Raw genomic sequence first — 25,352 nt, 5'->3', positions numbered from 1 at the left:
AAAGGGCTGCTGATTGGATCTGGATTTGAAAACCGAAAATCTGGTTGGCCAAAACACAAAATCTTATTTGGAATATAAAATCTTCCTTTTTGTCCAGAATTCTATTGTTCAAAATTATTTACAGCACATCAGGAGCCCAGTTCACAGACATGAAGCAACATGTATTAGATATAAGTAACTAGTTTATAGGTGGTTTTAGGCTAGAATGAACAGATATTAACATACAAAAGCTGTGATCAAATGTTTTAGAAATCTAAACTAAATTGGAGATATCAGGACACTGTTCAGGAGATATCAGCTTCTGTAATACGAGCACAGGGCCTTCCCATCCCAGTGCAGACGTTAGATCTTTAAGGACAAACATGACCTCCTGGAAAGCAGCTTATGTTATACAGCATCATGTGTAAACCAATATCAACGATTTTAGCCAAGACAGTGTTTGAGGTAGCCCTGTGAAAAGAATCATGTGTCTACTACTAAGTCAGACAACACAAGCAAGTCAGCTATTTGCAAGTGAGCGCTTCACTGCTCAAACACAGGTTCAGGTAAAGGGTCTACGGCTCCATTCGCACACATTCACGCTTGACTGGTGAGTCCATAGCGCTGCCCTAGGGCTCTGTGTAATTAAATTGCATGTGTAGAGGCACAGCACCATGAAGGGGTTTGGGTGCTGAAGCCATGCAGAGAATTGTGGGAGCACAGGTGAGGGAGGGGTAGGGGGATCTCTAGGGCTACTCACGCTTGAGGACAGTCCCTCCTGAGCGTTTAACAATTCCTGCATATATTCAAAAAGAGTGAGGGGACAGTAACAGACAGAATTATTTCACTTCGGTCTAAACACAAAACAAGGCTTATACCCTGTGGTCACTGCACCCCGACAAATGCTAAAGTTATAATTTGCCCACAAATCATTAAGCAACTTGTAATAAATTGTTTTTTTCTCCCACAACCTCCCCTGATACGCATGTCTTTGTTGTAATTGTTTAAACAAAATGCACCTAATTCTTATTCTTTAGTTCTGAGGATTGAGAGGACGCACCGGTGTAACCCTGTTTACAGTTGCAGACCACCTGTCTGCTGTGGTTGTCTTGGTAACAGGAGGCAGCAAAGTGACGTCCACTCTCAGGTCCATCTGGACAAGGGCATGGCTGACACCTGCTTCCTGAACCCAACACTGGGTTTCCATAGTATCCATTAGCGCACCTGAAAAAACGAAACTGCTGGTTAGAGCAATATATGACTTCATACAGGTCAGGACCCTCTGTCCATATCACCCTTTTCTGTTACTTGTCAGCTGGACCTTAAATGGACCTTACTAAAATAAAATGACATTGTGTTTTTATAAATTAATTCAGTGCACTAAACACAAACTGCCTTCGGTTTATTTCATGTGTATTGTAAATGGACAGTATCTTGAAAATATGCACCTTTTTGCTCACATTGAAACTTCTTGTAATATGTAAATGATGGCAATACTACAGTGGCTGTGAAGTGCAAAACAAATGAATAAATCCCAAAACACAAGGATGATTCAGACAAAGTGGACAAACGACCTTTCCGCTTTGTCTGAATTGTCCTTGTGTTTTTGGATTTGTTGTTGTGTGTTGCACTTCTCGGCCACCGTACAATACACTTGGTCATCAACTTCCTGTACTGTTTCTGGCTTCCATTTGTTTATAATTTCCTTAAAGGCACCCACTGCCATGGACCACATGTGTTTTGTCTAACAGAAATGGGAGAAGTATGAGAGGCTGGATAGAATCTGACAAAAATGTCTTTCTAAAAAAATATTTTAATAAAGATCTGGCTTAAATAATTTAAGTACTCAAGTATTTGATTATGTTGTCTAGTATAATATAAGTGTACATCCTGCACAATTACGCCTCATGTTCTGTTGAGATTTGTTTTAATTCCTTGTAGTTTGGGGGTCACTGTAACCCCAACGATTAAATTGTGAAAATGATCATTATAATATTGAAATAAAGCTTTTTTTCCAGCTTAAATGTTTCTTTCCATTTATCTTGAGCTTATTGAACTGACATAAGAAAAAACGTTATATATAAAAATACAAAATACTTATACAAAATAGTAAGATTATCTATGTTTGCAGTCAATCTGACACCGGTCAGTTATCTTTTTTATTTTGTTTTGTTGTAAAAAGAAATAATTAAACTAAATAAAAGCAAAAATGTATTTTATATGTTCACTAACCAGACAAACTAACTATGTACAAATGTACAGTGTCCTCCAGGCTACAGGGCAGGCCAGACACAGGCTTTGTCCCTGAGTGCCAGTGAAAAATAACAGGTACAAACACACCACACTTCCTAAGCTCCGTGACTGATGTGCTCTCTGTAAGAGATTTTGTTATTACCAGTATGTCTTGAACTGCTGATATTTAAAAAGTTTTTATTTTATTCCCTTTAAAAACTTTACTCTATAAACACAGGTTATAAAACAAATGTCCATCCATCCATTTTCTATACCCACTTTATCCCTAATTAGGGTCAGGGGGATCTGCTGGAGCCTATCCCAGCACACATTGGGCGAAAGGCAGGGGTACACCCTGGACAGGTCACCAGTCCATATAGACAGACAACCACACACACTCACTCCTATAAGCAATTTAGAATGACCAATCAACCTAATGTACATGTTTTTGGACTGTGGGAGGAAACCGGAGTAAACCCACACAGACACGGGGAGAACATGCAAACTCCACACAGAAAGGACCCTGTCTGTTCAAACCCAGGATTCAAACCCAGGACCTTCCTGCTGTGAGGCAACAGTGATAACCACTAAGCCACTGTGCTGCTCTATAAAACATATATAAAAAATATAATACACAAAAAGGATGGCCAAGGACCTTACTCATGGTGAAAACCAAAAAAAGACTAACTTTAGATGCAAGAAGAACGTGTGCTCTACACAAATACTTTTTTTTGTTAGTCTTTAAATCATTTTTTTTTTCTGTAGCAGACCTGGCATTGTCCAGTAATTTTATGTGTGTGTGTGTGTGTGTGTGTGACAGAGAGAGAGAGAGAGAGAGAGAGAGAATAGAAACATTATCATTAATAAAAAACATTTCTGGAAAGATATCATGTAATTAGGAAGCATTATAAATGATCAGGATAAAACAATAATGATGCATATATTTTATCACAGTTTAAAGAGGCTCTTACAGACCCCAAACTGAACAAGATGGTTATTAAACATATTACTGCTTAATAAAGATGACCTTTAAAAGGTCATTGGATTCTTGAGAGTATAAGTGTAAATGGGATTTTAGAGTCGTCATTGTTAAGATCTTTGCTTACTTTTCACACTGGTCCCCAGCTGTATGATCCCTGCAGCTGAGACAGACGCCAGTTCTTTGGTGGCATTCCTCTGTGTGTCCGTTACACTGACACGGTCTGCAGTTGGGAAAGCCCCAGTGTCCGGCCTGGCAACTGTCACAGTGCCGGCTGAATGCTCCTGGCAGACATGAACACTGTCCTGTGTGCTGATCACAGAACTGACTGCGAGAGCCCTCCTGATTACATTCACATGCTACATAAAGAAATAAATGACAGAAATATTTTTTTTTATTCATTTATTTGTGGCAAAATATATTTCTGAAACATTTAAATCTCACCTTTGCATCCAGCAGGTCCAAAGCCATAGCTTCCTGGAGCACACCTATCACAGCGCCTGCCAATTACGTTCGGCCTACAAGGACACTGACCACCACGCACATCACACTGAGAGCTGAGTGAACCCTGGGGGTCACACTGGCAAGCTAGGTGGAGTAACAGACATAAACAAACAAATAAATAAATAACATTTCTGAAGCTATGGAGTTATAATCACAGCAAAGTTCAGTAGCTTTGCTCTTTCCTGTTTGTCAGTGAGGTCACTCACGCAGTGCTCCGTCATTAATGACAGCTGACATGCTAAGGATGAGTTTGGTGCACACTTCGCTCATGGCTGGGCGGGACACACTCTTAGCACTCTCATGGCAGCGGTAACGCTCATAACTTTGCTTCCGGAGGACAGAGGCAGGGTCACCCACTACAAACATGTCCAGGGAATTGTAGCGAGGGAGCAGGGAAATCTAAATAAGGACCACTAGGTATAAAAAGCTGGAAACAATATGATATTCATTTCAAATGACTTCATGAAAATGATCTTTACTTACAGAGTCTATCAGGATGTTGGCATTGCTAAAGCCAGGAATGCTATTTTTGTCTGTGTAGCTGACGAACTCCAGACGGAGTGTATAGCTGACTCCTCTCTCCAAACACACTGACCGGGGCAGAACCATGAACCTGCAGAACAATATATAAACCACAGGAATTAAGAAAGATCCAGGATTACTTCTCACCATGCTCAGGTTTAAAAACAGTGAAGAACAGAAGTACACCGATCAGCTATAACATTATGACCAGTGCCAGGTGAAGTGAATAAGACTGATGATCTCCTCATCATGGCCCCTGTTAGTGGGTGGGATATATTAGACAGCAAGTCAACATTTTGTCCTCAAAGTTGATGTGTTGATGTGTGATGGCTAGACCACTGGATCAGAGCATCTCCAAAACTGCAGCTCTTGTGGGGTGTTCCTGGTCTGCAGTGGTCAGTATCTATCAAAAGGGGTCCAAGGAAGGAACGGTGGTGAACCGGCGACAGGGTCATGGGCGGCCGAGGCTCATTGATGCACGTAGGGAGAGAAGGCTGAACCGTGTGATCCGATCCAACAGACACATTGTGTGTGTGTGTGTGTGTGTGTGTGTGTGTGTAAAGCAGACCTTGATCCAGAGGGCAAGGAGACAGTCATTAGATCATCTGCAGGAATGGTATTTCCACATGGGCTGCTGGTGGGAATTGGACCAGGCCTTATAATCTTTACACGCACCTCCTGCCAGTCCTGTGGCATCTATAAAACACACAAGAACATGTACTGTATTTGTATATACTTTTATATACAGTTGCATGAGATAGCATAAACATGATTATTACCTGAGGCTCATAGCGTATAAGAACATCATACTCCATGGAATAAGGAACGTTGTTGATGGAAAACTCCAAAGTGCTTCCTTCAGGAACTCGTGCAAACCCAGTGCCAGTCCAAGAAACTGGTCGACCTGACTGCCACTCCCTTTCCTCAATAGTGCAGCCCTATAAATGTCGACATTAGCCTCAGTTGTAATTATAAACCTTCTAGTCATGAGTGTTTAATCCTGCATGGCAGTCTAATACACAAGTTCTAGAGACAGTAAAAGTTTTCAGGTCTGTTCTTACCTGACCAAGCTTGGCAAATTCAGCCTCATAGATATAGTAGTCCAGAGCCATGAAGAAATACCCAGTCTCTACCTGGTTGCACTGGCGGCCCACCATGTGACTGCGGCAGTGACACTGACCTGATTCTATTGAGCATCTGGCAAATACGTATGTTTAAATGTAAAAGTAATACATTAGTTTTTCTCTTATACGTTGCTAAAGAGGTGTATTACACACGTTTTATATGAACACAGGACTTACTGGTTATCTATAGCTCCACCTACATCACATTCACATGCTCTGCAGCCACTGGCATCATGACTTAAGGCCCAGTGCTCTGGCTAGGAGAAGATAATAGAAAATAAGTATGGGGACTGCAGGAATATAAGATAGAATCTATTTCTTTTATAATAATGTAATGTCAGTTAGGTAAATCAGGCACACAGATTAATTGGATTTTGATGAGAATGGACGGCATGTGTAAGACCCGCTAGTGGTCTTATCTCAGAATGCTGACCATTTTAAGCTCCATGTAAACCAACACCAGTGGGCTAAATGTAGACACCAAGCACAACTGTGCAGCCCAGTTTCCTGTGTACTATTACTGTACTGGAGATGCAGTTCAAATCAGAAATACATTTTTAATCAGTGTTGTTATTTTTCCTAGCGTGTGTCTGAACTCTATATATTTACCAGGCACTGGTTACAGGTGCGTCCAGTGACCATGCGCTTGCAGAAGCAGTCTCCTCGGACAGGGTCACACCGAGGACTGCCAGAGACTGTTCCTCTGGGGTCACACCTACATGCTGACGAGAGAAAAACGAGTGAGGAGGTGCATTAATTAACCACCATAAAAATAAACAAATAGTGAAATACTGAATATACTTTAAGGTGAGACTCCAGCAGCTTTTAAACCTAATCTCTAACCTAGCACTCTAACCTGCAGCAGATGAGTGATTACTGTGTACAAGGACTTTTTAAGCATGGAGAAAAAACTTGTTGACTCAAACTAACTTATAACTGAAGTTTAATAGCATTGAAACACACTTTTGTGGAACAAGAAAACTATGCAGACAACTCACGCTGGCAGCCCTGTGGGTCATTAGCACTCAGACCAAAAAAGCCAGACTTGCATCTATCACAGCGATGGCCTTCAACATTCTCCTTACAACGACACTGACCAGCAATCATTCCCACAGTGGGGTCATCATACCCATCACACACACCACCATTTACAGAGCCATCCGAGTCACAGTTACAAGCTAGAAAGACAGAAAAGAGATCATATGTGATTAAGAGACACATGGGACTTTAAGGTCATATTCACAGTTTGCTAAATCTCATAACTGCACTGACCGACACAGATGCGAGGGTCTCGGATATCTCTGGCTGGGTCCTGGTAGAAGAAAGGTTTACAGGTTTCACAGTTGCGTCCCATGGTGTTGTGCAGACAGTCGTCACACACACCTCCACTGATGTTCCCGGTGGCCAGATACACCGCCATGTCAAAGTGACACTTCTTGGAGTGGTCATTACAGTTGCACTCTTAGGAAAAAGAAAAACAATACATGTTCAGACCTGATTTCATGTATACACTATTAATCTATGGGTTTAAAATTGTTTTAATTACTCTTGCAGGCATTGCTGTTGCGACCCTCGGCTGGTTTCCAGGGCAGATCGTTATGGAAATCGTCACACTGCTCACAGTTTAACCCTTTTGTATTGTGCTTGCACACACACCTCCCATGCACCTAGCAGAACACAAGAGCAGTAAAGGCATGAAAATAAAAAGACCGAAAATTATTCTCCTGGAAAGATTTTACTCTTATTGTTCTTATTGCTCACCATGCGTTCGATGTCATCCCTTATCCCATCGATGGGAGCGCACTCAGAAGCATGACCATAGCAGAAGCAGTTGCCCCTGACGACCAGCTCATACACAGCATAGTAGTACTTTTCCTTGATCTCGACCCGGGAGTCCAGTAGATTATCTCCCAGTGTGTGCAGCTTTGTAAAGTTCACACGCAAGTTGGTGATTTTCAACTGGTCTGTATGAGAGATCAAATAAATCATATAGATAATTTACTCTAAGTTAATATCATAGCTCTATCCTCTGTTATACTTCTGGATCATTTTTATCACCGCACACCACGGTTCATCCCACAGAAACTATACAAATCCCAGTTAACCCCTGCACTTTGACCCTGTTTCCTAACCTCTGAGCCTGTTGCTTTTCTACAGTCTTCCCTGGTGGCTTGGTCAGCTGAGCATGATGTTGCCGGTGTGTCCAGTGTGTCTCTTACACTTTACACTTTATATTGATCTGTCTTTTATTAGCTATATGTTTTCTGAACTACTCTGTATTTATTCTTAATGCATAGATCCTTCACTTGTCTGTTTTAGTTACCAACCAGAGCGGTCATGAATGAGCATTATTCTCTAGTCTTTGACAGTATGAATACTTACACATACTTACACCTTTTTTATTCAAATTCTCTCTAAATAAGAACATCTGCCAAGCGACTGAATGTAAATGTAGACTGTTTAGTGCTGCAGCTTTGCACTCTGGTACAAGCCAAATAATTGGACATCACATGATTACTCGTCATCTGGAGGAGCTGTACTGGTCAGGGAGTATATGGAAGACTGAAGCATGCAGGGTGTGTGTGTTTTGCGTGAGGGACTACAAATGGAGGTAAAAGAGTGAGAAAGAGTGTTGCTACACCTATTGTGCACAGCCTGGTCTTTCCATTCAGGAAGACAGCATGTGAGCTGCATCAGTCTTCACACTCCCACTCCTTCCTCACATATTAATGCACATACAGGGTAAGAGTGCTGTTTAGACCAAGCTGTTAATCATCAGCTGGTTAATCCACACAACAGCATCTCACTACTCCTGGAAAATACTGGGGGAGTGTTCACAAACTCCTTTTCCTAAATTATCATCCAATTATCACACCATATGGTCCATCCGTACAGCGTGTAGACAGATTAAATGAGCATGAGGGAGAATCAGCTAAAAATGTATTAGGGAGCGATAAGATAGATGGTTATGAAATACATATGATGCTAAAAAGCAGAAAGAGACAAGCAGGGATTTCTGAGCACATGGTTATGTTCACACTGCAGAATGTAGAATGGATGGCCCATGACCGATGGAAAAAGACTCTTTATAATGTAAGCTACATTGTGTCCGAGATATCTCGCGTTAGCCAAGGTCACCCACTCCACAACATTCTTCTGCTCTAATAATAACGTTTACGAATGTTGAATTGCGAAAGAATGTTTTCATGTCAGCGACCCTTAGGTCTGATGGAAACAAGAAAATACATTTTCTGCCCATTTTTTTTTTAATATATACTATATACATGTACTGAACACTGTTAATAATAATAAAAATATGCCCAGAATTCTGTAGTAAGCTCTTCTGACAGAGACAACACACTTCTACCACAACATGGAAAGATTTCCTCATGTGTTCCTGGGAATCTAGTTAAGTCAGGCCAGTTGAAATAACAAGGGACAAATTGAGCAGGAGGAAACAGCTGCTTTTCTCATTAGCACCCCTATATTATGTTGCCCTTTCTCCTGAGTGGACAGCAGTGGACATGTGGATGGAGCTCTGCTCATGAATGAACCAAAAAGAACCAGATGGAATTGTAAAAAAAAATGGATGCAGTGCTTCATAATAAAAAAAACTGAATAAAAAGAGAGAAACGGAATATTGCTGGACTCACTCTGAATGCGAGCGCTGTAGGGATCTTCGATTCGGATAGCAGGGTCCAGGACTCTAAAGATCACCTGGAAGGAAATGTTAGTGTCACAGAATGACAAACAAATAAAATGCACCAATAGAAATTCAGAAAAGGAAGTGGTGCTGGCTGACTGAGGTGTTCCTCCTCTGTTCTCACCTCTCCTTCAGTGGAAGGCTCGATGTCTGAATAACGTGACTCACAGATGAGATCGTCGACGTTGCGGAGTGGCCCCTGAGAAATTCCTGGGTAGACTGATGCACAGTCGTGGGCGAAGTAACGGTACACCTGCCAGGTATGTCCAAAATCTGCAGATCGCTCGATCAACATGGCAGCAGGACGGAACGTCTGCAGACAGATTCAGATTTTAAAAATAAATGTAGAAAATCTTATAGCTAAAAAGAAGAAAACTGTGACTCTAATCGTACCTTAAACGTCATAATGAGGTGAGTGAAGTGAAACTCTGCTTCAAGGTCCAACTGAATGTAAACATCAGACTTACCTGAGGAGAAAAACAAACAATTCAGCCAATTTTACTGTGTAAAGCAAAAATGCTTTTTATCATCTACTTTCAACAACATTTACATTTAAAAAACATCTAATATAAAAGAGCCTCCCTTTCTGAAACACTCACACCGCCTGGCACCAACAACCATGGTACCGTCAAAAACAAACACATTATTTTTTAATAATTGAAGCTTTGCATTAGCAAGGCTACCGGTGTTCCTATTAAAGTGGCCAGAGGTAAGCAAGCTCAAGCATTATTCTGAGACATAAGGAGCTAAATCAGGAGATGTTAAAGAGACGGGTTATATAAAGTGCATTAATGTTAAGCTGCTGTTACCATGTGAAAGATTTTTCATCTCTGCTCTCTGATTTCTATTTATAAAGTCAGTGAGAGGTGGGCATGCCATATATTCTGTTACAGCAACAACACTTTAACCTTATCTCTTCTCCCTCTTCTTCAGAAGTCTGTACAGTAGGTCTGCTCAATTTCATGAAACCTGCCTCACCACTGGCAGCTAAAGAGGAAGGAAAAGGAAAGGGAAAGGAGCGGTGGGGTGGGGTGGGGTGGGGTGGTGTGGTGTGGGGCGTAATGAAGCCTGGAAAGAATAAGAGACCGTGGGAGTGAAGGCTGGGGTGAATATGAAAAAAAAAAACCTGACTGAATAACTTTTGTGTTTATATTTTAGACAGAGCCATTATACTCCGGAGGTTTCAGTGAGGAGGAACACTGAGATTCTACTCAGCACTGGTTTCTGCCAAAAGACAAGTGGTACAACTAAACTTTTTAGTTCATTTGCTCCATCAGAAGCTGTGTTCCTCATATGAGTGTGTGGACGCCCTGGACAAGTGACCCACTGTTCATTAAACTGCATTACACACTGCAGTGGCCCTGGCACCATGGTGACTTCACACCAAAATAGCCACTATTTCCTGTCAGCTCATGACTTTCCATGTTCCTTAAAGCATTCAGTACCACAACACAGGTCATTAAGACAAAAAAAAAGCATTCAGTGGACACGAACTGGCCACACTGTTGGGAAATCATCCATCTACTGAAGTTCTAAAATAGAAGTTTATGAATATGATCAAATATAAATCAACAACACAATCCCTCTTTTAATGTCGTTCTGTACATGTTCTACTAAGCTTTAATGCTTTTAAAAACCCAACCTTAAATACAAAGTTATTTCCTGCAAACCTTCATATTAAAACAATCAAACAGAACAAAAATAAAACTCGAGCAACTGCACTGTTAATCCAGATCCCCTCTGTAAAACTGCACAGACATGCTGACTGACTGAAAGCCTTTCCTCACAGAGTTTGTGTTATTCTCATGTGTGCAGCACAACAACAGGTTTGATCATCGGTCTATGACGATTTTTGTTGAGAAAGTTTTATTTAGCTCATTTCTTCCAGGAACTGAAGCCATGTAAAGTTATAGAGCATTTAAAATAAAACAGTTAAATCCCACGTGATGTTTGTAGCTAAGACATAAATAATACATTACTGTGTTAGAACCAGGGCCCGGTTCAGTAGGTCTGTGGAATTGAGATGATTTTCTTGATATGGACATTTTTACTCCTTCTTTACTGTTTCTACTCTCTCTCATCTCTGCCTCATTCTATAAATAACTACTTTATGCTTTAAATATTTTATTAAAATATTCAAATGTCAGTGCAAATGAGCGTCTCCATGGCCCTTCTAACAGTATTAATAGGTTGCTTTGAACATTACTATTCTAATAATACCTCTTATAAAAAATATCTCTTGTGTGTTCTGGACGTCCGTCTGTCCGGCAGCTGGGTTTATAACGCTTAATGGCTGAAGCAATCCCAGAGGCAGCTGGTAGATTTCTTCACAAGTACACCAAATCACCTCATCACTTTATTCTGTACCTTTCATTAAAGCATCTCTAAATCTTCATGTGCTGTCCAGTTGTGTGTCTATTCTGACAGTTTTGATGAAACATTACAGAGCACGAGTTTGTTACTGTTAAATAAAACCAGTGATGACCTCACCATTCTCGGACTGCCACCAGCGCTTCTTATGGTCAGGTTTGAAGCTGGTGATGACGTTCTCGATGCGGTGAGTGATAGTGTTGTACACGGAATGGTACGGTCTGCGCGAATCGCACTGGAAACATTTCTTCTCCTCCTACATAAAGTCATATTTTGGAAACATTAAGGGATAAAAGTTCAGCAAACTCCATGTGGTTACACCGGTCAGAATAGTGTGGGGTCAAACAGGAAATGGCAGAGGCTTTACCTGTAGATGACTGACAATGCAGTAGGGTTCTCTCTTGGTGAGGCCACAGGTAGATGAGGCTTTCAGGTTTTTCTCTCGACCCACCAGGAGGTCACCGGTTGCTGGGTAACAACTTCCATGGGTGCATCCATGGGGGTGATCAGGTTCTTGGGCAAGGGTGGTGACCAAGCCTGAATCACAGAGATGGAGAAAGAATTATAGATCTGAAATGAAAATCTGTCCAATCATTGGGGGATGTGGTAGATTAGTGTTGAAGGACTACTGCTCAGAAAGTTGTGAGTTTGAATCCCAGGTCCACCAAGCTGCCAAGCTTGGACCCTGAGCAAGGCCCTTAACCCTCAATTGCTCAGCTGTATGAAATGAGAATGTAAGTTGCTCTGGATAAAAGTGTCTGCTAAATGCCATAAAGCTGAAAGCAAAAGAACAGGTAAAATTTCACTCTACAAACCTATGTTCCTTTTTTAAAAGCAGTTCCTCATGGTACCGCACAACTGACCTTATATAGTTAAAGCCTTGTTGAAATGAGAAAAATGTTAAAAAGGTTAAAACTCAAACCCTTCATGTTCTCTATTATCCCTCTGGGGTACACTAAAAAAAGCCTTATGACAAAGTGTATTAGCCTTGAGGAAGGTAAGAACTTCCCCAAAGAAGCTTTCTTTTCATTTTTTTTAAACACACAGTAATTAAACATCCTGAAAAAACTTTTACGTAAAACAACAGCAGGTCACTAAAACATCCATGGAGATGTAACAGAACTAACTGATTACTTATGCACACATTTAATTTTAATAAGGGCTTTAATAAATAAATTCAGTCCTGAACATCTATCAACTAAACGAAATATGGTAATCACACACACACACACACATGGACATAAGCAATATTACCATAATCATAGTTATATGAATGTATTTTTAAAAGCCTGGGAACAATTCTGCAGAGGGGAATTCACAGCCACTATGAAGGGAGACATGTCTCATTCTTCAAACAAGACAGCTGTGTTTGTTTGGCACCACACCACCTCTCACACTGCTGCCAGCTTCAGCACTTCACACACAAACTGTACACACAAACATACACACTGTAGACAAAACCTGTTTTCACATCCAACATACAAACTCACAAACTCTAAACACTTATCCGCTGCACGCATGCTGACTGAGAAAATCGTATTATATCCCGGAGTGTTTAGAAACAATAGAAACTTATCTCCACACCCTTCTCTGGATTTTCTACAGCTCCAAGCAGAAAGTTTCAGCTAGGACAAATCTAACCCCTGAACATCAGCGGATCTCACCTTGGGAAATGAATCTGTTCGGTTTAACAGTGAACTGAAGCAGGAAAGACAAAATGGAGAAAGAAATGGAATTAAGGGAAATGCAGGTTTTAGAGGATTACAGGTCTCTGAATTTAAATCCCTTTCCTCTGATTCATTTTGCATAAAGGGCAAGAAAACCATATGGAAATATAATCCCAGAAAACAGTACTAGGTTTACATGTAAACTGTGGTTTTGGTGGACAGTGATGACGACTCTAGTGCTTATATCTAATATGAGTTATTTTTTTAATCTCATATCTATTAGATGGATAAAAAACATGAGAAATACATCTAGAATAGCATTAGTTGATTTGATTATCTCAAACATAAGCAAATGTTTGTATTATATCTGATCATGAGATTATTACAATGGTTTTATTCATTTCAGGCTCTATATTATATAATTCTATTGCTTTTAAAGGCAAAATAAATTCTCTGCCAGTAGAACAGAATTATTTTAAGCTTGTATTATAATAGAGAAATGACAGATAAATTTGACTACAATCAAGATATTTTCACTGCTAATGTATAATTATTAGTATATAAATTTTAGTTTGGGCTATAATTCATGTTTTATATGTTTATGTGTAACACTTTATTCTGGATGAAATAAATATCTTTTAGTTTTAGTAATCATTGTTCCCTGATGTGTTGCTGGTGATCCAGGGGATCTGTCAGCACTCTGTGCAGGTCTGAAAGCATTTTCTCATCACTCGTGGAAAACAGCAGCTATATTTATCTCCTCAGGGTTCTATGACGTTTACTATTTCAGGTTTTGTTGAACTCTTTTGAGTTGGTTTTTGGGTGTATGGTTACCATAATAATCCTGTTTTTGTTTTTAGCCCCTTTAAAAGAAAGAACAAGGACAATTTTAAGAGCATAAATGTCAAAATCACTGCAGTTTCTTCAGCTGGCTGTTTCTCAATCATTTATCCCAAAGCGAGGAGGTTCGGGTCAGGCGGACTGGCTAACTCCCAACTCCTCCTGCCACTCTCGCCTTACATGGATAAGAGGCTGAGGAATGTAGGAGGACAGCTGGCAGAGGAAGAATACTGCAAGCACACAATTCATAACCAGAGGCCTTCTGTCAGCTGTTTCATTGAGAGACATGCAGCCAACCATTTAGGCTCAAAACACATTGACCGTAGCAAATTAACACAGAGCAGAAAGTGTACACAACCAGGAAAGATATTTATCATGTTTTACAATTACGGCTCTGTGGTCATTCACACCACTATTAATGTGAAACACAAATGTAATGGGTTAGGACTGGACATTTCCCATCATGCTATCAGGCTTCACATCTGCTCCGGCTAATCTCCCTGACATGAGCTGGAAGACAAGACAAAGACGGGGATTCTCTCTCTTCCTGCCCCACTGTCTGGCTGCGCTCATCCTAAATCCTTCACTCAGTTTTTTTTTTTCAACCCATCTCACATCACCTCTGTTCTGTCTAAGGCGTGTTCTGTGCTCTTCCATCTTCACTTCCTGCAGCTTGATTTGGCTCTATGTACCAGGTGGGGCTAAATCTCTGCAGGTCTGGTCTGCTTTGTTACAAAGCTGGACTCCAGCAGGCCTTTTCATTTTCTTAAACTCTCCCCATCTCAGTTTTCAAGGGTGAACAGTTGTCGCACAGTGTACAGGGAGAGAGAGAGAGCAGAGAATTAACCTCTTTATGCCTGTCTGGGACTCAGAGACGAGTCCTTCTCCTGGAGACACAGTGCTCTCTCCAAAGACATGTGGGGAAATGTGACACTTATACAACACATTCTTCACCCGCTGAACAAACTGGGAACAGCCTAGCACTTCCCAAACTCTTCATCCAGCAGCTCCCGCATCTCTCACAGGCTTTCCATGCTAATGCCGGATGTATGTGATGATTTTATGTGTTTTGGGATACAGCTGGAATTATCATTGAGCTGATAATAGTCCAAGGTAAATACTGTTTTGTCCTTGAAGCCTTCTCTCTAATGAGATTACAGGGTTCTTTTTTCTCCCTCTGGATGCATTTCCATACCCTGGTCAATCGTCCTCCCTGCCACAGGTGAGGGTAGTAGGAGGAACTCTGGGAATGTAAATAAATCCACATGCTTTATGTATCTATGAATCCTAAACTGAGGTGAATAATTATAAGTAGCTTATGCTATAAGGGTAGTTTCTGGGTCACCTGTTGATTACAAAGCAAGCACTGGGTAAATATGAGACCTACAGTTCTGCTTGGTAACCACACCCTCAGTACGTTTCTATTTATCTGATTTATTTAATATGAGCTGGTTGCTAATTCCAGCCCATCGTCCAGTCTCAGTGTCTCCTCTTTACTTTAACACCGCTGCTATTTGCAGCTCTTACTCTGGTCCTGACACTACCTCCAGATACTTCCCTCTACCCCCACATACTGTCCTCCATTACTATGACTGACTCTAAAGCCAGTAGAGACTTTTAAAGCTATGAACAACATGGCTTTGTTTTTTATTTGTTTGTATAATTCACTCATGTCTTTTTCTCTCCCTTTTTTCACAGAGTGTATAATGGTGTGTATGTGAGGTCACATGGTTCATCATTTATAGTAATAAATATAAAAAATCTGATATTCTGGAATTAAGTTATTTGTAAGATTTGCTCAACTATTATGACTAGAATGCAGAAACAGTCTTATTTGGATTTAAAGTAATATCTTAATTCGCAATGTGAAATAAAATGATCTTGATTTAAAATTCTACTTTGTTTCAGAATAATAGTTATAAATAAATGTGATGTGATTTCAGCCGTTGTTGTGCAGCTCCATCACAGCGAGAAGTCCGCTCAAACAGCAGCATTTCGTTTTAGTAAACTATTTCCTTTTTTAACTCTTGGGGAAACAAATAATCTTCAAAATTTTTACTTAGACATGATCTTATCTATTAAACACATTTACTGCTGGACAGTAAATGCAGCTGCTGTAAAAATACATGGCAACGTGTCTGTCAACACACACACACACACACACACACACTTGTGCCAAGCTGACCTTTTTCCTCTGACTATTAACTTTTCACCTGTCGTTTTGTTAATGTTTCTTCTTTGTACAGTCTATTAAAGTGACTGCTTAGTGAGGACTGGTAAGTACAAAAAAAGGAAAAAAAACCCCAGAAAAATAAACCTTTAAAAGTGATATTATGTTGTAAATTTTTAAACTTCCAAAAATATATTTTTATTTGCAGAAATCATTCACAAGCGTCTGAAATGCACGCTTGATTAAAACATATATTTTCATTCCTGAACATTCATAAACATAATCTGCATTTGTTTCTACAAAAGATGATGAATAAAGCTTAAAGATAAGGCTCAGTGAATAAAGATCATAAATATGTGATTATAAAACCTGAAGCCATGCTAATGGAGTGAAGCCGCTTCTCTTGCTTTTAGTCCTAGCCAGTGCAAACAAAACACAGCTAATGAACCAGAGTCCCAGGCTCTCTGGATCCACGCTCATCAAAAAGTCATATCAAGGGCTTCCCCTTCATACGGCTCTCATTCAGGGGCCAGTGGGTTTTTACAAGCTTTTAGCACTGCTCTGTTCTTACATGCCTGCTAGGAAAGAGGGAGGAGATGTTCAGGCTATTAAACTGTTAGGAACAAACCAGCCTTAAGGTAGATAGATAGTTAGTTTTGGAGATTTCTATGTGAAGTTGGAAAGCAGGATGCTGAGCTATATATATATATATCCTTCCTGACCCCTCAATTCATTTCTGTCTGTTTTTGTTGATGCTACAAAATTTTGCATGTCAATAATGTTAAGAGATACAGATAGAGATCGGGGAGCCAAGGGAGGAAACCTTGATGGCAGTAATGGCATACTATCTCTCTCCTGTCAATCACCGCAAGACTAGCCAACTGTGGGGTCATCTATATCGGAGAGGGAGACAGTGCTTTCCTTATATAACAGTGGCTTGATAATCGAGGGGGTTTTTTGTTTTAAATGTCTGTTAAAAAGCACATGAAAAAAGGAAAAAACAATAAGTGCAAATAATGAAAAAAAAAACAAGAAAGCAGGCATCGAGTTGTTAGTAATGAAAAGGGACAAAAGTCCATTGTGGGTTTGCAAATGCATTTCATAACTTCTCATGTGGTGAATGGTAATGATTCATCTGGAACTGCGGATCATGTTTAAAGTGAACTGCAAGGTGTCTGCACTCTACAGTAATACACAACCGTAGCTTAACTCTGACAGCCAGTCATTATTCACAACGCTTTGAATTACAGCCAAGTCTCTGCTCAGGAAACAGGCAGCATGCTAGCCAGGCAGAAGGTAATCATACATCCTGCACCCAGACTCCAGCCAACATGAGACAGAGACACACTGAGCCAAGTTAATCTTTGGAAAGTCATCATGCAGTCTTAACTATAACAAAGGCTAACAAACGATCCTAACGACTCTTAGATATAGCTCATAACACATCACCCTCCATTTTTCTTTCTCTCTTTGTTTACGTAATTCCAAATCCATGCCTCTAGGAAGAAACCGTATTCAAAACTACTTTCACATGAATACAATCATGGCTGCCCTGAAAACTGAGTCCTTCAATGTCGCTCTCTGTGCCCCTCTCCCCTGCTCCTCATAACTCTATCAAAGACTTTGGCTGGCTCATTGTTCTGCCGAGTGCAGTTCCGGAGGGGCATTCCAGCCCGGGCCTCACAGTGAGTGCCCTGCAGTCTGATTACTGCTCCAGCTCTTCACCTGTTCACTTCCCTCTTAACACACCACTCTGGACTGCAGACATTAGCATAAAAACACCGCTACAGTGAGAGGCCAAAGCTAAACACACTAAAGAACAAAAAAGCAGAGGAGTAGAAGGTCCTGCATACGACATGTGCATCAGCACTCCAAACCACAGATCTGAGCGTTCTGACATTTCAGAAGGTTTCTGTGTTTATTTTGATAAATTGAACCATTCATATGATGTAAAAAAAAAAAAAAAAAGATGAGAAAAATCCATATTAAACTGCAGAACGGATAAACTCTCAAATCTTATTGCTGAAAAGCTTTATGAAGTTTACATAAACAATAAACATGTATCATAATAAAAATGATTGGACCACAGCTTTGGTTAAGCTTACATTAAAAATACATTTATTCCTTAATTATGACACAATCTTCATTTTTGTCTTATTAACATGATATCTTTATATGACCAGGCAAGCCTCAACAAGAATGTACATTTAAACACCAAATCCATCATTACTCACTATGATTAATTGTTGATATGAATAGTTTCATATTAAATGTTAATTTTATCACATTTTATTTAATGTCAACACAAGGCTGGTGAGAGACAGGCTGTTTTAGCTGTGATAAGTAATAGCAGGAGTTATAACAGGTAATAACTAACTCGTTTAGACATTCCGCTACATTACAATTTTAAAAATTGTCATGCCATTACGAGTTATTATATTAAACACACACAATACAGTATAATTGATTCAAATGACCCAAAAGGACACAGCTAGACATCAGGCAGTAAATATGTCTGGAACTAAACATGTCTCGGCATCTGCTGACTGTCACACTTCACCTCCCACTACGTTCATTAGAGCTGTACTCAGCCAAAAATAACATTGCCACCATATCCCTCTTTCCTCCTCCTCCTCATCCTCATCACATTCTCCTGTTCTATAGTTTTATCATACAGCTCACACAGACAGGCCCTGTCGCTCATCACTTATCGGGGAAGGCTAAACAGAGAATAAAGGGAAAGAAAGAGAAGAGAGGTAAGGCTGTGCCCTAACACTGGATAATGACAAACTGAGAAAAGCAGATAAAATAAACTGATTGATGGCAGCAACAGTATGCGGTTTAGGGCACAAGACAGAAAAAGCAGGGCAACTGGAGAGGTGGCCTGTTCTGTGGTCTATATATGGGTATGGGATACTCTCAGACCATACTGTAAACATTGCAGTAACAACTCGAACCTCAGGTGTCTATCACTGAAGCCTAGGAATAGTCTGGCAATAATATATATATCTACAACTATCTCTCTGTTGCATTTGTGCCATTACCATCAATAAGAACTGTTCCAATTCCCCAGAACAAAGATGCCAAAGGGTAGTTATTGGCGCTGGCAATAAACTTTTGTTGTAAAATGCTTGTGTGGATATTTCAGAGTGAAGAATCACTGACTCTGTCATCAAATAGTCTATACTAATAGTATAATATATTTATATAAGATGACCAGCCATGCCTCATCAACAAGAATGTCCATTTAAAAACCAAACTCATCGTTAAGATTAATAGTTGATCTGGACATGTAATGCATTTTTTTCATATTAAATATTAATCTTCTCACATGTTATTTGATGTCAGGTTTTACAGATATTAAACAAAACTAAGAGTCAGATAATAGCTCAGAGGATTTTAATATGGCTCTACTGCTTTGCTGTCACTTTGTTAGCAAGCTAACAATCCACCTAATACCTAAAATAAACAGTTAGGAAGAATACCAGAGGATGTGAAAATACATTTCTGTTGCTTCCATGTTCCGCATTGTTCTTCTGTACTTCTGTAGTGAATTTGCCAGCTTTAAAAACTACATCTTTAAAAATGGAGACCGTGATTTAAAGACGCCTGTTCGGCTCTTCCCTCCTGATTAGTACTGCAATCAATGAATTTTAGTTCTTAGAAATAACATGACAGGATAGCTGACAGTCTATGGGAGGTTGTGTGTGTGTGTTTGGGGGGTGGGGTCATAAGGGGGTTGTGGGGGTGGTCACAGCATTCAGGTGGACAGAAATCACTGTCTGTTGAGGAGGAGGCTGGTTGTCCTGTTCCAGGTAATAAAGTTATTCCAGGTACACTGACCCAACACAGACACTGGAACAGTTTACAAATGTGTGTGACAAAAATTCTGCTCTGTCCATTTATCCATGTTCTGTTCAGCTTTTCCTACACAGGGTCACAGGGAACCTGGCACCTATCCCATGGAACTCGGGGCACAATGCATGCACTCACACACACACACACACACACACACACATTAAGCACACTAAGGATAATTTAAAGATACCAGTCAGCCTATCACACATGTATTTGGACTGAGGGTGAAAACTGGAGTACCCAGAGGAAACCCCCTAAAAGCACAGGGAGAACATCCTTGCACAACCCCGAAACTGTGAGTCAAACCTACTTACCCACAAAGCCACTGTACCCCTCAAATAGAGCGCTATAATGGTGAAAGAGTTTGTACTGGGATTAAACATAACCAGAGATTTCGCTCTCTCTCTCTCTCTCTCTCTCTCTCTCTCTGTCTCTCTCTCTCTCTCTCTCTCTCTCTCTCTCACTCTCTGTCTCTCTCTCTCTCTCTCTCTCTCTCTATCTCTCTCTCACTCTCTGTCTCTCTCTCTCTCTCTCTCTCTCACTCTGTCTCTCACTCTCTGTCTCTCTCTCTCTCTCTCACTCTCTGTCTCTCTCTCTCTCTCTCTCTCTCTCTCTCTCTCTCTCTCTCTCTCTCTCTCTCTCTATCTCTCTCTCACTCTCTGTCTCTCTCTCTCTCTCTCTCACTCTCTGTCTCTCTCTCTCTCTCTCTCACTCTGTCTCTCACTCTCTGTCTCTCTCTCTCTCTCTCTTTCTCTCTATCTCTCTCTCACTCTCTGTCTCTCTCTCTCTCTGTCTCTCTCTCTCTCTCTCTTTCTCTCTATCTCTCTCTCACTCTCTGTCTCTCTCTCTCTCTCACTCTGTCTCTCTCTCACTCTCTGTCTCTCTCTCTCTCTCTCTCCCACACACACACATTTGTTTTAATGTCTATGTAAGGACCCTTCATTAAATTTATTATTAATGCAGCTAATAAAAAAGATGCTACACCTAACTTGGAAACCTAACCACACAAACAAAAACAAAACATCTTTTAAATTTTAAAATAAAACCTTTTAAAAAATACAGGAATAAAACTATATAAAAATGTGTTTTTTGGCTCCAGCGGTCAGGACAAATGACAACGACTGTTCAAAGATCAAGGGTCAGCTTGGGTCCCATATATATATATATATGGGTCAATATATATATATATTTTAAAAGCCTCAGATAGAAACAGTGCAACTCCCTAGAGCTGATTTGGCCTATATGGAAGTTTGAGTGCCTTTCTTTTTCATTTTAAAATAGGATTTAGGCTCAAAAACAGATATCCTACAGGATACACAACATTACCAAACACACCATTATGTTAAATTCCCAGTTTAACTCATTAAGCTCAACCTTAAATTCAGTTATTTTTGTAGACCTGTAGGGAAAACCGTGTCACAAAGCATCTCTACACAAATCCAGGTCCAAACCTCTGAGTAATCGAGCTAAACATGACAGTTCCTGAGACAGCATTAGGAAGAAACCTTGAGAGAAAGCAGATCTTCTGCTCTACACCAGGAAGCTGGGATAAGCTTGTGATGGTTTACAGTGTTCTCCAGGAGAAAATGCGGAATTAGGAATTCAGCATGAGGTATGGAGTTTAGGTACTGGGTATTAGAATGTTATAAATACATTATAAAGTAAATAAGTTTGGACTTACCACAGATAAACAGCAGGAGCAAAGTGCGCATGGTGAGAAGATGCGCGTTGAACTTTCCTGCTCGTGGAACAGCTGGCTGAAGAGAAATACAACAAAAACTGTTCAGCAACTTTTAACTGAAATAAAAAACAACTCGGATATGACACAAAAAAATCTTATTTGCGAATAGGATACTCACAGCAGTACTCTGATACACCCTGTGTGTGTGTGTGTGTGTGCGCGCGCGCGCTCGTCCCCTCAGACTGAAGCCGCTGAGGTTGTACCAGGAGCTGGCCACAAACCCGACTGCCCACAGCGCATACTCTCTTAAGCAGCACTGGGAATGTGTCCCTGAAAACACGCACTGGATTTCGGAGACGCTGAGTCTATGTTCCAGTTCACAATTACAGAGACTGGAGTTTAAAAACAAAAAAAACAAAATAAAAAACCCATAACCCGACGCCTAAAACATGTGAAGTCCACCTCGATGTTTTTGAGACTGCCCAGCTGGCGAGCGCGCGCATTTGCAGAACGAGACGCGCGCCCGCGCGAGCTCATTTACAAGCGTGCGCTGGTTGCCATGGGCAGCACGTGCTCTCACACCGCGGTGAAGCTGGAACACGGTACTATTTTGGCTCTGCTATTTAAGGCGGTTTGGGAGTTTTACTCTCAGAAGAAAGGGTGATAAACTGCACTTTTCCCTGTCTCTGGTGCACTTTCGCCATTTGCCCCACTTCATCAAAAAATAGGCTAATAATTTGTTAATTTATTCATCTTCATCAGCTTTATCCTGGTCAGGGTGGCGGTGGACATGCAGCCTGTCCAGCCCAGGGAACAGTGTGCATGAGGCTAGAATACACCCTGAATGGGATACTCTTCCCTCACAGTTCACCATACACACACACACACACTTATTCACATGTTCACATGCACTTTCATGGGAGAACATGCCAACACCGTGCACACACAGGTACATAAACCCCAACTCCTTTTATACCTTCATGTTTTCCCTTTTCTGCTTCAATACATGTAAATTCTGCTTCATGTAAATACTATTTTTATTTAAAAACAAACAAAACAATTCACTGCACATTGTACTCTGTCTGTGTGTGTGTGTGTGTGTGTGTGTGTGTGTGTGTGTGTGTGTGTGTGTGTGTGTGTGTGTGTGTGTGTGTGATCGATAACCTGTGGTAGCACTGCTGGGGGAAGTGGAAGCTTAGTGGTTAAGGGGTTGGACTACTGATCAGAAGGTTGTGAGTTTGAATCCACTGCCACTGCTGGGCCCCTGAGCAAGGCCCTTGACTCTTGATTGCTCAATCGTATAAAAAGGAGATAAAAATGTAAGTCTCTCTGGAATAGGGACGAATGCCAAAGCCAGAAATATAAATGCTGCTCTGCTTTGCCACCATGGGATAGTTACACTTTTTTCTAATAGCATAATAATAATAATAAAGATATATTCATTCATACTGTCACAACTGATGCAAGTGTAATGTAGGTGTTTATTCTTACTATTCACTCTCTACAGTGTTGTAAAAGTCTGCAGATGGGTACTGGTCAATAAAACACAACCCCAGTTTAAACATGGCCCAGCATCATGATTATTACCTATACTGGAATCAATAGATTTTAATAAAAAAAAATCATTAGTTTAATTATTATTACATGTGTTTCATCATTAAAGAAACGTTTTGAGAATAAATAAACATATTCACCAAAAACAGAGAATTATACAGAGATAAAATAAAGAGAGAGTGAATGTTGAGAGCTGAATGTAGATCTGCTGGTACATGACGAGAAGTTTATCACTGTGTTTTTATAATCTTGGGGTCAACCTGGGCATCATGTTCAGATTTTGGATGTAATCATATGATTTTATTTGAAATTGGTTGTACACATGCTTTACTCTTTACTGAGGTCCAAACGTCCGAGACCACAATGACCGGGAATTTATTTTTACTTTAACAAAGGAAACAACAAATATAAATATATTTAAAACAAATAAAGTAGATGTTCAATATTTTGAATATTCAAAGTGTCATGAATCAAGGCTGAAGACAGATGAAAATGCAGACTTCTTTACCCCAAAGTGCAGAAAAGAACAAACCGGGGCAAAGCAATCATTGACTAGATTACAAACAAAAGCTAGACAACAAACTAATGACTAATCACTAAACATAGAACAGGTAGAAAACTGACCAGGAGAAATTAAACCCATAACCAAGGAAGACTTTAACTCAAATGTGCCCTCTGTTGGTCTGGAACAAAAGTGTCCCAAATATCCAACTCCAAGAATCTGCACTAGATCCATAGATAAATGTAAGCATTTTTGTGATATTGACCGTGTTAAGCGGATCATAAGGTTTTGCACAAACTTGAGTTCATCCCAGCTCGAGTGGACGTTGCATTAGAATTGTTGCATCAAATTACTGAAGATTAGAAGCAATTTGATTAGACTTTGGCAAACTGTAAGTATAATTAATCTCATCTAGTTTCAGCTCATTTCTGTCTCTGATAAACCTACAAAGAATGTTTTTAAGCTCGGGATGTGAAGCATGATCAAGTCATATGACAGGAAACAGTCCTCAAGTGCAACGATCCAGACTTGAATAAGATTAATGAATAGGATTATCAAACCGAGAACTCTCCGCTCAGTGACCGATGCAGACTCAGAGACAGAACGCTAAATGTAAAACATCAGATGTTAGAACAATCACTTGCTTTTAATTCCAAATACTGCAGCAAACATACATTTATCAGCCTCAGCAATTCACTCACATTAAAGTCCAGAATATCTTTTTAGATGTCATGCCATCTGTCCAACTGAAATGCCCTAAAAATTGAGGTAACTTGAGCACCTAATGTATAAAAAGTACTTGTAACAAATGATAATATTTCATTCTAGAACAGTTTGACAATACAGTGTGGTAGTCTGGCTTTCATTTACACAGAAAATGTATGAAAATAATCAGATTTTTTTATTAACCCCCATTTGCATAATTAAAGTCAAAATTTTTTAGTTAAAATTAAAAATTAGGATTTTTGTTTATTTGTAATCAGCTGCTCTTTCCAGGTACAGTTTAATCTGACAATTTTTTTTAACACATCTATAATAAGCAGTCACTCCCTCACATTATAATCACAACAGTTTTAAACTTACAATGACAAAAGTCCTGAGCTAACGTAGCAGGCTAAACAAATCCTAAAGTTCTGGATTAGTTGATTTTTATGGTTACTGACAGGTGTTATAGCCCGTGACTTTTTCCCTGATGAAATTTCGGATCTCTGTAACGTTGCTTTCCAGCTCTGCAAGCTCCTCTCGCTGTTTTTGCATTCTCTGCTCGTTCTTCTGCAGTTTTCGCTCCAGCTCTACAAACACAAAACAGCAATTGTCCCACAATTATTGCAGCTTACACAGAAAAGAAGGTCATTGCTAATTAAAAAGTAGACCCTTTAGAGTAGCCAAGCAGTACTGCTAATAATAATACATGTACAATACAAAAGTTTTGGGACACCCCTCCATAATCGCTGAGTTCAGGTGTTGTTTTTCAGGGGTTGGGCTCGGCCCCTTAGTTCCAGTGAAAGGAACTCTTAATGCTTCAGCTTCATACCAAGACATTGTGGACAATTTCATGCTCTTTGTGGGAACAGTTTGGGGATGACCCCTTCCTGTTCCAACATGACTACACACCAGTGACCAAAGCAAGGTCCATAAAGACATGGATGAGTGAGTTTGGTGTGGAG

The 25,352-nt window shown here is 40.1% G+C and overlaps 2 protein-coding genes across 5 annotated transcripts in view; both read right to left on the bottom strand.

Moving 5' to 3' along the window:
- Positions 1 to 22,116, bottom strand: part of lamb2 (laminin, beta 2 (laminin S)) — a 29,880-nt gene extending 7,764 nt beyond the window's left edge. The window contains exons 1-22 of one of the 3 annotated variants that reach the window (XM_058410268.1): positions 21,808 to 22,116; positions 21,630 to 21,705; positions 11,781 to 11,950; positions 11,534 to 11,669; positions 9,437 to 9,510; positions 9,168 to 9,356; positions 8,994 to 9,057; positions 7,102 to 7,304; positions 6,887 to 7,007; positions 6,613 to 6,801; positions 6,339 to 6,518; positions 5,950 to 6,062; positions 5,518 to 5,597; positions 5,278 to 5,413; positions 4,996 to 5,154; positions 4,785 to 4,912; positions 4,178 to 4,307; positions 3,901 to 4,093; positions 3,635 to 3,778; positions 3,318 to 3,549; positions 1,040 to 1,203; positions 740 to 775 (exon numbers count right to left, since the gene is read on the bottom strand). In XM_058410268.1, the coding sequence (XP_058266251.1) occupies positions 740 to 775; positions 1,040 to 1,203; positions 3,318 to 3,549; positions 3,635 to 3,778; positions 3,901 to 4,093; positions 4,178 to 4,307; positions 4,785 to 4,912; positions 4,996 to 5,154; positions 5,278 to 5,413; positions 5,518 to 5,597; positions 5,950 to 6,062; positions 6,339 to 6,518; positions 6,613 to 6,801; positions 6,887 to 7,007; positions 7,102 to 7,304; positions 8,994 to 9,057; positions 9,168 to 9,356; positions 9,437 to 9,510; positions 11,534 to 11,669; positions 11,781 to 11,950; positions 21,630 to 21,660 (2,872 nt within the window). In that variant the 5' untranslated portion in view covers positions 21,661 to 21,705; positions 21,808 to 22,116. The remainder of the gene's footprint in view (positions 1 to 739; positions 776 to 1,039; positions 1,204 to 3,317; positions 3,550 to 3,634; positions 3,779 to 3,900; positions 4,094 to 4,177; positions 4,308 to 4,784; positions 4,913 to 4,995; positions 5,155 to 5,277; positions 5,414 to 5,517; positions 5,598 to 5,949; positions 6,063 to 6,338; positions 6,519 to 6,612; positions 6,802 to 6,886; positions 7,008 to 7,101; positions 7,305 to 8,993; positions 9,058 to 9,167; positions 9,357 to 9,436; positions 9,511 to 11,533; positions 11,670 to 11,780; positions 11,951 to 21,629; positions 21,706 to 21,807) is intronic. The other 2 variants (XM_058410269.1, XM_058410270.1) reach the window with 2 other exon arrangements.
- Positions 22,117 to 23,155: 1,039 nt separating this feature from the next.
- lamb2l (laminin, beta 2-like) overlaps positions 23,156 to 25,352 on the bottom strand; it is a 41,766-nt gene continuing 39,569 nt past the window's right edge. For both annotated transcript variants that reach the window (XM_058410244.1, XM_058410245.1), the window contains one exon: positions 23,156 to 24,977. In XM_058410244.1, the coding sequence (XP_058266227.1) occupies positions 24,841 to 24,977 (137 nt within the window). In that variant the 3' untranslated portion in view covers positions 23,156 to 24,840. The remainder of the gene's footprint in view (positions 24,978 to 25,352) is intronic.

This window comes from Hemibagrus wyckioides, linkage group LG15, assembly GCF_019097595.1.
Source record: "Hemibagrus wyckioides isolate EC202008001 linkage group LG15, SWU_Hwy_1.0, whole genome shotgun sequence".
NCBI classification, from domain to species: domain Eukaryota; kingdom Metazoa; phylum Chordata; class Actinopteri; order Siluriformes; family Bagridae; genus Hemibagrus; species Hemibagrus wyckioides.
The sequence above is the reverse complement of the archived record's forward strand: the minus strand, read 5'-3'. Positions and strand labels throughout refer to the sequence as shown.